The following is a 14472-nucleotide window of genomic DNA, read 5'->3' on the forward strand; positions in this document are numbered from 1 at the left end:
CCAAAAATTATCTCCCTTTAGTGCCATTATTTTTAAGCATTCTTGTTTATATTGAGTGTATAGTTTTCTTTTATTGTTGTTAACTAATGTTATGCTTTAAGTTATTTCTAATGTTATTGAGGTGAATGTAATTGAAGCTTTTTTTTTATTATGATTAATTGTTTTCTATTTTTACACTTCTATTGTATCCAATATTGTGGTGAACTACCAAACTTGCCTTTTTTGTAATGCATATTGCATTCTGATTCTCATAAAATCTTGTAGGAACAAAAACTTTTTTTTTTATCTTTAAACTGTGAAATCGTAAACAAATGTGTATTAACATGTGTAAGACAATGGGTCACATATCATGACATTTATCTGACTCAACCTTTTACAGCAAGGTCAAAATTATTGATTTTTGGGAACATTTTCTTCTGACGAGACTATACCTTTTATCCTTTTATAACTGATTTGGCACATAAGTGCAGCATCTCAATACACTATGTTGTTTAACATTTAAAAATGAACCTTGACCTTTGAATTTCAAGGTCAAATAACAGATTTTTTAAAAGTCCAATCTAAAACCTTTTGTATCCTTTGTTGGAATGCAAGACCATTACAATGCAGCTTAAAATTTATCACTGGGTGTTGTGCCCCTCCACCTCATGTTATATGGGGTTACATCTTTCAAAAATGGTTCAGATTCCCATTTCTATACCATATGAAGTCATCATTTATTGTCTTAGGTAGATCCTTATATTTTACTAATACTAGACATTTTCTCAATCAGAAAAGTGCATCATCCTTCCATATCATTCACTAATAAATGTCTTGAAAACTGTGCATATCATAAAATGACGTATTCCTGTATCATATATACTGATACTGGTATATTTTATTGCTAGGAACAAAACCTTTTTAGTTCAACTTATATTTTGTCCCTTGGAGGCATGCCTTGTCCCATTACAATGAAATCAGACACCAAGTCACGAAAAAAAATATCATGACCATTTTGGCTAGGTGAGCTTTCTGATTAGATGAAAATTCACAACTTCAGTAATAACTCTTTTCCATTGTAAATTTAAAATTTATCAGACATTCTTCTAAACTGAATGATTGACCAACATCAAATTTTCCTAACAGTATCAGTCATGGCATAGAAAATATCCTCAAAATAAATTACAGAGAGTGGTTATTAGAAGCTTTGTGAAACATAAAATTTTACAGTTGTTTTCAAGGCAGGGATTGGATTTATATAAACAGAGTTGTTGTATAGATCTTGCATTCAGGGAATCAATGGTTACAGTTTTATACATGTATAAACAGACAGTTTTACTTGTTAAATTGTTGTAGACTGTTATATATTGTTTGCTCTTGTTTACTAAAACTTAAAATGTTCATCACTTTCTTGTCTTATTATATGGACTGGTAAATGATTTAATTTAATGATTGAAATGAAAATTTGAGACTAACCAAATTAGTGCATGAGATACAAAGATACATTTGTTTGCTGGATACACCAAGAAACAAGAATTTGTCCCAAGTACACAGATGCCCCATCAGCACTATAATTTTCTATGTTCAATGGACCGTAAAAATGGGATAAAATCTCTAATTTGGCATTAAAATTAGAAAGATCATATCATAGGGAACATGTTTACTAAGTTTCAAGTTGATTGGACTTCAGCTTCATCAAAAACTACCTCAACCAAAAACTTTAACCTGAAGCGGGACAGACAGACGAACAAACGGACGGATGGACAGATGAATGGACGCACAAACCAGAAAACATAATGCCCATAAATGGGGCATAAAAATGGGGCATAAAAATGCAAGGTCATCAGTCTGTTTCAGTACATTGACAGTGAAATCATATTTTGTGGATTTTTCGCTTAACCTGCATATTTCATAGGCAAAGGTCTAGTAACCATTTGACTCCTTACATCAGAAAGACCTTGGGTTAAAAATATTTTCTTCAAACTTTCATATAATGTTGAGTTGTAAACAGAGCAATTTTTATACAGTGTTCAAAAATGATTCAATTTGTCAACAAGAGTACAGTGTACACAAGTTGAAATGTCTTGCCTGTTTTACTTATCATTGAATTAAGGGTGTAACATGAAGGTTTGAAGTTTGGTTGTACCTGTAGAAAGCTTATTTCAAACGGGATAGCACATCCTCATTTTTACGGAAATGTTGTTAACCGTGCCCGGAAATTTAGAAATGATCCATGTAAACTTGTCGCTCCTTTAAATAAACTTATTCTAAAAGGCTACATATTCAACACTGTAATAAGATCATTGAATATTGTTTTTATTGGTATAAATATTGATTTTGTTATCAGTAAATGAAAAGCTAACTAAATATTACTAGTATGTTATATACATATACATATTCATGGATCTACAATCTGTCGATACCTGTAACTTGGCATTGCACAAGGTCATGTTTTTCTCTGGCTGTTTATGACGTCTTTACACTAAATCCATTGGATGTTGGATGTGTACAGATTGATAGTTAAGTCTTAGATGCATGATTTTTTATTAATTGTTAGTGGCTTTGAGCTAGCTGTCAGATAACTACGAGTACTCTCAGATCTGTTTTTGTGTCATTTTGTGTCGGGATGTATAAGTACCCGGCCACGTCCACTTGTATGTTTGTCCATCTGATGAGTTCAGCCTTTTTCAACTGATTTTTATAGTTCGTTCTTATGTTGTACTGTTATACCACTGTCCCAGGTTAGGGGGAGGGTTGGGATCCCGCTAACATGTTTAACCCCGCCACATTACTTAGGTATGTGCCTGTCCCAAGTCAGGAGCCTGTAATTCAGTGGTTGTCGTTTGTTAATGTGTTGCATATTTGTTTTTCGTTCATTTTTTTATATAAATAAGGCTGTTAGTTTTCTGGTTTGAATTGTTTTACATTGTCTTATCTGGGTCTTTTATAGCTGACTATGCGGTATGGGCTTTGCTCATTATTGAAGGCCGTACGGTGACCTATAGTTGTTAATGTCTGTGTCATTTTGGTCTCATGTGGACAGTTGTCTCATTGGCAATCGTACCACATCTTCTTTTTTATATTTACTATTAGTATTGAAATGTATCATTAACCAATCCAATAAACCATGAAAATAATGTCAAGGTCAGATAATAAAAGAAAGATGCAAGATACCAGAGAGACATCCATCTTATAAGTTGAAAATAAACTGACAAAAAAACCCAACAACATAGAAAACTAGACTAAGCAACATGGAACTTCACCAAAAATGGGGGATAATCTGAGGTGTTATGGAAGAGTAAGCCGATCCGCATATTCTGCTCCACGTGTAGCATTGTGGTGCTGCTCATGTTTGTACATACCCTGGTGATAATAATTCGGTAGGTCACTTTCGTGAAAAGGGTACAGGATTTTCATTACAACATTATGATCAAATCCACCATCATCTGTAAAATAGATGTTACAAATCAGTTAACAAACTCATGATGGCGTACATAAAAATGATACCTGCCAGACAGACCTGAATAACTTAAAATTAGTCTATAAACCAAATACAGCTATTCTATTCCTATCAGCATTTGAAGGAAAAATCAAAAACACAAAACTTTACATTGACCAATGAATCATGAAATGAGGTGAAGGTCAGATGATACCGGCTAGACAGACATGTATAAATTACAATCAGTTCAAACACTAAATATGTTTGACCTACACCCTGGTATTGCTTATAGAACTTGAAAAATAGACCAACCACACAAACTAACATTGACCAATGAACCATGGAAAAGAAATCAATGTCAGATTAAACCTGCCAGTGAGACTGACGTGTCCCCCTTTCTAGTATTTAACACACCATATATAGTTGACCTGATAAACAGACCTAATCAAGTGACTTCACTGATCCACGAAACCAGGTGGAGGTTATGTGAAACCTGTCTGACTGACATAAAGACATTGTAAGGAACCCATATACATTTGTACCAAATATAATTATCTTATTACTCGTCATAAATGAGAAATTCACATGACAAAAATAAGTAATTTTTTTTTTAACAGTCGCTGAACAATCAAAATGAGGTCAAGGACAATAGCCATATAACAGACACAAACTTAGTAACATAAGGTATGAAGAAACCAGGTTTTCTACCTTCTGAAGTATAAATCATTACCGGTATACAAATAGTTTAAGCCGCCAGATAGTAATACCTATGTCTCCATACTGTGATTTTTTTCACAGCCAAGACAAAATTCACCTTTTAAGGGCTATAACCACAGACATAAATACAATATCTAATTACATCTCTCAACTTATTATACTTTTTAAGAGAGTAGGCAAAAATTCTTCAAAAAGTAAAACTTAGTATTGAAGAACAATAACACCTGTAAGAGTTCAACTAAGTGTTTAAGTTATATTGGCATTTTGTAGATGGTGTATTGCTGATAATTTTAGCTATTTACAGTTTTTCTACCTATTATAGCTTCAATTTGTCTAAAAAAATGTCATATAAGAGCAATAAGTCATTTCAAATTGAGGCGAAAAATACCCAAGGGGGATTCAAACTCATAAGTAAAAAACAAACAGACTGAGCCATTTCAAAAAAGGAGGTACTCCTGAAGGATAAACAGATCCTGCTCCACATGTAGCACCCAAGGTGTCACTTTATTGTTTACTTTAGATAGGTACTTTAGTGGATTACATTGCTCAATTTGGTTTGTTAAGTCTGATGGATTGAAAAAGCACACAAAAGTTATAACTCAAACCAAATCACAACAAATTTAAGGTAATTCCTAAGTACTGGAGAAAGATGTGTCACAACTAATTTCAAAATATTAAAGTATTGACAAACGAAGTATAAATATGACAGATCTGAATAGTGTGCCCATATTACAACTCGTCACTTAAGCTGCTGGCCAAATATGAAGCCATTCTGTTCAATAGTTTCTGAAGGCATTGTTTGTTGGTGGGATGATATAGACGAACAGGTGTATGCTGACAAGTTGATTGAAATATAGCTAGTCCTACCAGGAGGGGGTATAAAAATAGTTCACCAACCCTCACATAGGCCAGACCAAATGACAGGATGTGGGCAACTACAAGAGGCAGACATTTTGTCAAGTTTTACACCATTCACAGTGTTATTCGAATTACTGGTATTGAAATTTAACAAAACAACCAAAGATAAAACACTGAATTCCTCAATGCAAGAAAAAAACAAGAGCAATATTTCTGGATTTAATTTACTTGTAATTAGATAATGTGATATATACAGAATAATGTATATAGAATATAGCATGTAGCACCTTTTTATATCGCACATGATTTTCCTTTTAATTATCCAATCTTATAACAGTTAAGAATATTTGAAGTGTACTGTCTTCAAAAGTTGTATATATAAAGTAAAATTCTGTTAACAATTCTGTCTTAGCATATAAATATTCTAACAATCTTAATTTTTCAATACAACCTTTCTATACAGCAATATACAACCATATCTATGTAAACATAGAAAACAGCATATTCTGAGGTTTGTAATAACTCTCTGAAACTTACATATATATATATATATTACTGTGGATTCATTATTATTCGTGAGATAACAATTTTCGTGGATTTCATGGGTACAGGTGAAACACAAAAAAAAAAAAAAATATTCAATGAATTACAAATTTTCTATTAGGTAATATGCAGATTTTGGCAAAACCATGAATAAAATATCCACGAACATGCAAGTTTTACTTAATCCACGAACATGCAAGTTTTACTCAATCTACAAAAATTGATAACAACGAAAAAAATAAATGAATCCACAGTTAATATTTTAATCATTGCTACTTGGATAAGAAGAAATTATTTAAAAGAGAGCAACTGTTATGTACAAAAAAATTTAAAATTTGTATTGCACATAAAATATTTATAACCTGATTCTACAAATTTCTAAAATGCTAAAAATATATTCACAGCAATATAAAAATTAATATGTTTGTATAATATCAGAAATGAGCCAAGTCCTATCACAGGTTTCTAAATTACTGTAATAAAATGGACCTTCTCACACATTAGTGTGACAAAAACTAAACCTCAAAAACTTTCTATGATACTAAATACACATAAAATGTATGAAGACATTACCATGATAATAATATAACTAACATAGAAAATAACAAACTGAAATATCAGGCTCACAACCTCTTTATGGAATGTCACCAAAAGTGAAGTCTTCATACAGGATACAACATTTTTAACAATTCAATTTACATTTTGATCACATGATTCAGTGTTAAAAAATGAAGATACAAAATTCAAGACTTTTTATCAATATCGTAAACTTTAAGGTGTCCTTGTTCGTATTTAGAAAAAAATATTTTCCAAATTATTTTTTTCTTTGTTTCATTGGCCTTGTCACAATGAGTCATGACTATAAATTTTCCCTTACAGAATAACACATAGTTTACTAAGCCTTTATTCCACACAAAAAGTACAGTGGCAGATCCAGAGAGTGGGGAACCACTGACTACCTAAGAGGGAGCCTGCTCCAGTCAAGCTTCCGTGATTCCCTATATAATCAACAAAAATTTTCCCAGAAAGGTGGGGGGAAGCTAAATCCTAAATCCCCCACTGAAATATTCTATTTGCAATAACAGTCATCAGTAACCTAATAGTTAAATTATTTTGTTAGTGACAAAAGTCTATTAAAACAACCCCATTCAAAAATACATTTCACATCTATTGGCATTTTATTTTTCCAGGAAGGTTTTTTTCAAATGGATTTAAATTATATATGATGGATTGAGATTTCTGTTAAGGTGTTATTGTCATCACACATTTAACCACCTGTCAAATGTATTAACTTTGATTACATAAATAACATATTAGTGTTTACTAAAATAAACTATTTATAACTTTGTAAAATAATCTTACTATCATCAGTCATAATAACGTCTTTTCTGTAAAGGCTTTTTTAAAATATTTCTTAACTGATGCTAATGTTCTCAATCCATTATTTCTTTTTTATTCAACATGTGGTTAAGTTGTTCACACTTGTTCTTTTAAGAAAAACTCAATTACAATGTAAAGGCAAACATTCCTGATCAGTCAATCAATCATTACTAAATATTTTATATTTATCAAATGAATTGTGGATAATAAACCCATTTTGGCAAAGGAAACAATATTATGGAGCAATTTATTTTAGCTCAATTATTAAATAAGAATATTTTGACCAAGGATTTGTATAGAAATCTGTCTGTTACTGTTACAACACATTTTTATGCCCCACCTACGATAGTAGAGAGGCATTATGTTTTCTGGTCGGTCGTTCGTTCGTCTGTCCGTTCGTTTTTGTGGTTTTTGATGAAGTTGAATTCCAATCCACTTGAAACTTAGTACACATGTTCCCTATGATATGATCTTTCTAATTTTAATGTCAAATTAGAGTTTTTACCCCAATTTCACGGTCCACTGAACATAGAAAATGATAGGGCGAGTGGGGCATCCGTGTACTTGGGACACATTCTTGTTTTATCTCTCATATTTATTAACTTATCAAGTTGTTAACAGTTTATCTAACCATTTGTTCAATAGCATTTGTAAAATGAATCAATTCTTTAAATAATTTGCTATGTACAATCTTTTCCAAATATGAAAGGTCACTGTCTATAGTTATATATAATGCTGATGATTTTTATATACAATGTTACAATATTTCTGACTAGATGACATAACCAGAGCTATATCTTTATTCTTAAATACAAATAAATACTTTCTATTTATAGTAATCCAAGTTACAATTCAAAGATTTAATTATAAATTTTCAGATCTTAAGAATTTTTTGTCAACAAACAAAAATAAAAATTTTTGTAGTCCTGTAGATTGAAAATATATTGCATGTTCTTCAATTTGATAATATTATTTGACAAGGTAAAATACAAGACATGATATTGATAGAAGCATTCTTATTTAAAGCACTAACCCAGTGAAATTTCTCTCCAAAAAAATTGAAAGCAAGAATATTTTACAGAAAACCATGATTATTTATAGCTGCATAATATAACTGGTTATTTTTAAGACTTTTTATTTTAATTTTGGCAAAGTCAATGATTCACTTGTGTATAAAACTCCATTTTTTCTTTAAAGGTATAAAATATAACAAGTAATGACAAAAATCTCATTTTGTACTTATGTTATCCAGATTGTGCTTTCCACTTTTGTAATGTGTTCAATGGTGGTATAACTTTCTTATTAAATCACCCCAAATCGTTAAAATATACTGGCTAAAATTATATAATGGCACATCTAAATACTACAAATATGATATTGTTATGTGTTAATGGGATCTAACAGAAAAACATGAAATAATGCAGGACAAATATGTAACTAATGTGTGAATAAAATTATGATAATATATGCATATGAATCATTGTAATACAAGGCGACTTCCGACCCATGATGATGGAACCCATTGTGGCTCAACTTCCAATCTATTTATCTCATTTACAAGTTCTGTGTATGCAAGTTCCATATCAGAGTTCACTAATATATAATCAAAATAATGACCGTATTTGTCTTCCATTTCCCTGGCACGTTCTATGCTGTCTTGTAATTCCTCATCCTACAAAACAAGCAAGTTAAATAATATTTTGTTACATGAATTAAAATATACATATCTTGATAAGGGTTCTCTTTTATTGATTTTTGAAACAAAATTAATGTCTGCTGGGATTTTAACATTTAAACATTTACACATTGCTATTTCTGATATATTTTTATCCTACATGTTTAACAGAATTATAATACAATTTGTTTTTTTTAACGGTTGTCTAGCCTGTAAAGTAAGATTTTTAAGTTTATAATTTGTAATTTTGCTTCAATGCTTATTCCTAATCAAGATGGAACTAATGTTGTAGTTCTAATACAATATATTTTTTTCAATGCTGTTTTAAATTCCTACATATGACGACATGTATCATAAAAATAGCGTTTAAGATATTACATTTTAAATTTTGCATTGCCCTCAAAAGTTGTATATTCATCATGTTCATTTGGCTGTAGCTGAAAACTTTGCTAAACAGAATGGAACAAAATATGTTAGAATTTTTTTTTGTGTAGCCTTTTTTTTAGCAGTAGACCAGTGCTTGAACACAAGAGAACTCAGCATGCATGCTTAGTATCAATATCGTAAAACTAACATTTTTTTACATAAATCAGGCCGTTAGTTTTCTCGTTTGAATTGTTTTACATTGTCTTATCGGGGTCTATTATAGATGACTATGCGGTATGGGCTTTGCTCATTGTTGAAGGTCATACAGTGACCTATAGTTCTTAATGTCTGTGTCATTTTGGTCTTTTGTGGATAGTTGTCTCATTGGCAATCATACCACATCTTCTTTTTTTATACACCATAAGTTTCATTCTTACCTTAACTTTTATACCATTTGTTAAATGTTGTTGAATTTGTCTTAACTTTTCCATGTTTGGTGGATACACAAAAACAATATATGGCTTCAAATCAGACTCCTTCAGCAATCTCAAAGACTGAAAAGAATAATCAAAAACATGGTGTTACAATACTTATGTCTAAATTAAATTAATATCATAAAGAAGTAAATTTAGTGCATTTAAACGAATAAATCTACTTTGAAATGAATAAGGATTTTTTTTATTGAAACCCAAAAAATAAGAAGCCATTACTATCTTTCCTTCATTTTTGAAACGTAAATGTGACTTGAAAATGTCAAGTGTGTGACATAAAACTTTTTTCTTGGATGAAAACCAATCTCATCCAATAATTTAACTTGATAATTCCTTTTTAATCAGTATATGATAACATGGAAAAGTATTAGAAATTCTTACATATTTAATCATCCTTAATAAATGATTTTTGAAACTCTCAATAAACTAAAAAAAACTCTAGATGGTTGCAATGAAACAAAATCAACTAAAGGGAGGTAGTCCAAAACAAAAGTCCAATTCAAACTGAAATAAAAATTAATAATGGTAATGTCCCTCAAAAACTATGTAAAAGTATTTTTACAAAATAACTACCGAACTCATCAAGATTTTGAAAAACTCTCCATTTTTACCTTCACTATTATATACAGATTTTCCTCAGAGCTTAGCTACAATACATATTAAGTAAATTGTATTAATATTTTTTTTATATTTTTTTTCATCCTTATGCCTCGTTCACATGTACATTTAATTCTAATTGAATGCGAATCGAATTCACTAATTGCGTTCACACAATCTTGTATTTTAATTCGAATTATCCAATTTGCATTAGAAATACGCTTTTGTTAATACGAATTAAAAGTTAACATCGTTTGGACAGTAAAGCAAATATGACACGCATTGCAATTCGAATTAGAATTGACATTAGGACGTAAAATGTTTCGAATGCGAATTAAACTAATGGAATTATTTAATGCGAATTAAACTAATGGAATTATTTAATGCGAATCGAATTCGATTTAGGCGTGAACTCAGCATAAATTTACATTGTGAAATCAAACATATGAAATAACAAGAATAAGATATTATTTCAAGTGCTAGTAAATAGATGAACAGCTAAATGCTGAAATCATTCATAACTTGAAGAAAGCACATTTTTTAACAAGCAATAAAAAGTCAGCATACCTCTGGATGTAAATTCAACACACATATTTTGCCTTGGTTGATCACTTGTCTAACAGAATTAAGACTTGTTCCATATAAATTTTTCTCATATTCTCCATGTTCAATGAATTTGTTATTTTCAATGTCTGATTTAAATTCCACTGCTGTTACAAAATGGTAATCTCTGTCTGGCACTTCATTTTCTTTTCTTTGTCGACTTGTATCTGTTAACAAATTTAAAATTGTTAGTTATGCATTTCATTTGAACACAAATGAGCTTCTTACAAATACATTTTATTCCTTAAACATGGTGAGGTATGTTTAAATTTATTTACAGAATTTGGGAAAACATAAATAACTGCTATTTTGATACTGTGAATTCATTTATTTTCATGGGTAAAATTTTTCATGGATTAAGGAAAACATACTTGTTTGTGGAAATCTAATTTCATGGTCTTGCATACAAGTGTATAGGAAATTTGTAATTCTTTGAACATATAATTTTGTGGTTCACCTATGAAAAACAAAATCCACAAAAATTGGTATCCAACAAATAATAATGAATCCACAGCAACAATTCAAACTTTTTTTCCCATTTAACATCCATCATATAACATACTGTCCTTAAAACTTATGTGAAGATTTCTAACAATCCAATACATTAAATGTCTTTACAAAAAGGTGTTTTTGAAATCCATCACTTACGTGGAATTGCTGCTGCAAACCTATCAAAATCAGATTCCATTAAACGCTGCCGTAATTCATGACGACCAACATGAGCAGGACCAATCAAAACTACTGGCCTTTTTCGATTAGGCTGAGGATAATATAATGATACTTCTTCATATGTTAGCACTTCTTCTGTTTCTGTAATATTTAAAATATCTTTACATTCTGTTTTGTAATACATGATTTATATATGGTCACGAGTTCAATAATTAATTGTGAAAGTACTTTCTTTAAATACATTATAAGAAATTTCAAATCCTTATTTCTAAATGGAATATTTTTTATCGGTCTTGAATACTTTACACATTGTATATCTAATTTATTTTACAATAATAAAAGATCCCTTTTCTGGTTAAATATTTATATTAATAACTAAAAACAAACCCAAGAAAAAAGGATATCATCATTAAGACCAACAACATTTAACGTAAAAAAAAATATAACTACCTTCCATACCATCTTTATACATTTGTTTCTTCTTTTTATTCCGTCGTTCTCGTCTGCCACAAGAACATGATTTTCCTTTCTTTGTATTATCCTTACCATCATTATTCAAAGTTCTTTTGTATGCTTCTCGTCTGCAGAAAAAAAAACACACACATAAAGAGTATGGAACATATGTAGATAAAACTTTGAAAGCTTCATCTTACTCCTAGCAAATTACAATATCTACAACATCATGTGTGACAATGTTATTCAATCAAAGCTTGTAATATCATTTGAGATTTATAAGCAAAATAGTAACTTTTAAGCTGACAATGGAGTCTTCAATTGATAATGCTTGTGATATAAAATACCCACATAACATTCTAAAAAGTATGTTACACATGATACAGCATTACAAATTAAATAAATCTATTTCTTACAAAGCTTTTCTTATATAAATGTAAATATCATTGCATCATTTTTATTTGGGTTTATTCCTCTTCAATTGACAATTTTGACAGAAATACAGAAATAACAGGCAAACTGTACTTTAAATATCTGTTGAAGGAGACTTGGTGTGTTTTGAAATAAAGACACATCACAATTGAATGTATCGTTATCTCAACCAAATCTTATTATTCAAAAACATTTCTGAAATTGTTGATTTCATTAAAACTGCTGCTAAAAATCTAAAGATAAGCTATCAGGTTTTTATCTATGAACTGAAAACAAACACATGAAATATGAACCCACTTTTCATTGAAACATTTTTTTCATAAAAATATAATGTGATAATGCACTATTGTCAAAATGTAAGAAATATTCTGAATTGTTTAAATAGCTCTATAGAGAAAATCTGCCTTCTTTAAAGCAATGTTCATTATTATAAAGATTTCCACCCTTCAATAAATAATCTTAAATAAAAAGATTATTTGAGTGTTTAAATAAATAATTATTAAATTCTTACTGAGGGAAACATATTTTCAAGATATTTTTTAATATTTCTTTATATCATTAGTTTCACACAATACAACAATATTTCCTCCTATTGTCATTCGTTTTTTTACAAATCAATTCTTTAATTAGCAATCAAATTTTCTAATTTAATAAATAATTGGACAAAGTAAATCACAAAAGTATAAAATTTTATAGATAATTAGACCAATCATCTAATTTTAACTAAGGAGACTTACTGATTAAAGGCATAAAAGCCTAATTAAATGACTAATTGAACTTTATACACAAAAAGATGTTTACAAACCCAAGCCTCATCAAAGCAGAGGTACAGGAAAAGTTATTGAGAAAAATGAAGCCAGTTTCCTCAAATGAAAATGAAAGAAAGGTGTTTTCATTAAAAGTAAAATAATCCTTTGAAAATTTGCATTGTTTATTTAAAATCTAATGTCTTCATTGTCCAACCACAAATGATGTTTTTCCAATATAAACCAATAGGATAAAAGATGAACCATTTGATCTGTTTAAAGATTTTTTTATCAACCAATAGAAATTATTGCAATATTCTATTTCAAAATATCAGCATATAAATATAAAATAAAACATCAGGTCAGCACTTCAAAGTTCACGATGGGTTACTTCACCAATTTACCAGCAACTTTCAAAGCTTATCTAGACTCACTGCCTGAAGGACTTAAGATGACCTTATACATCAAAGAGGTACCTAAGGGTTATTCTGTCATGTTGCTGTACTCACCTGATGCATCAGATGTTAAAAGCAACCAACTTTGCAGCATTAAGACAGAACCTAACACTGCTGAAAACATGTTTATTACTGATTCCAAACCAGTTACACCTGCCAAAAGTGTACCAGATTCTACATCTACTCTTCCATCCAGTACCAAAGGGAAACTTAGATCCATCAAAACAGTTCCAAACCTTCATGTGAAGTCACAAACTCTTCCAACCAAAAGGCCAGCAAATACGCCAGTTAAGTCAGTTGCCAAATCTAAGAGAACAACAGTTCAACAACGCTCTGTTTCAACTTATAATCTACCAAAGCCAGTCACCAAGTCACCAATTCCTAAGCAGTACTTCAACATGAACAACACTTATAAACAACTGGCGCAATCTGAGAACTGGACTTGTCGTGCCTTCAAAACACCTCTAGGTTGGTACCGTTTCCTACAGAATCAACTGACTGGTCATAGAACAGCTGTCCATACTGCAACCACCAACACATCAACAGACAAAACAGTTTATCTCAGTCAAGACAGAGCCATGCCTTCCATCATCAGTTATGTCACACGATATCCAGAAGTCAAAGATCCAATGACATCTCAACAGAAACAGTGCTTTGTATCAGCCATTACTGAGAGGATCTACCAATGACATGTCTTTATCAGAATTATAAACTTATAAATATTGTGTTTTGAACTATTGACAATTGTGTTATAGAACATTATAGATTGAATTGAATTGTATTTATATCATAATGTATCTAGTGCTTCTATGTAATGATTTGAAAGTAGAGTATAAAGTCAATAATTATGCTTTGTAAAATGTATGAAAATAATAGTGCTTCTATATAAAGAATTTAAAACAATTACTTGTGTCCTTATTATTTCCTGTGCTTTATATTGTCCTGAAACTGTTGACGATAATTTTAGTATTGGGATATTATAATTTCACCTTTTTAGTAAATTTGTCTCAGAACAGTTTAACAACTACAGTAATTAAAATTATTTTCATTTACATCATTTAGGTAGAGT

The 14472-nt window shown here is 30.3% G+C and overlaps 1 protein-coding gene across 7 annotated transcripts in view; it reads right to left on the reverse strand.

Moving 5' to 3' along the window:
• Positions 1–5203: 5203 nt before the first annotated feature.
• Positions 5204–14472, reverse strand: part of LOC143068329 (protein PALS1-like) — a 54997-nt gene continuing 45728 nt past the window's right edge. For all 7 annotated transcript variants that reach the window (XM_076242280.1, XM_076242278.1, XM_076242279.1 and 4 more), the window contains 5 exons: positions 11768–11898; positions 11297–11458; positions 10613–10815; positions 9395–9511; positions 5204–8588 (listed from right to left, as the gene is read on the reverse strand). In XM_076242280.1, the coding sequence (XP_076098395.1) occupies positions 8394–8588; positions 9395–9511; positions 10613–10815; positions 11297–11458; positions 11768–11898 (808 nt within the window). In that variant the 3' untranslated portion in view covers positions 5204–8393. The remainder of the gene's footprint in view (positions 8589–9394; positions 9512–10612; positions 10816–11296; positions 11459–11767; positions 11899–14472) is intronic.

Source organism: Mytilus galloprovincialis, chromosome 3 (genome assembly GCF_965363235.1).
Source record: "Mytilus galloprovincialis chromosome 3, xbMytGall1.hap1.1, whole genome shotgun sequence".
Taxonomy (NCBI): domain Eukaryota; kingdom Metazoa; phylum Mollusca; class Bivalvia; order Mytilida; family Mytilidae; genus Mytilus; species Mytilus galloprovincialis.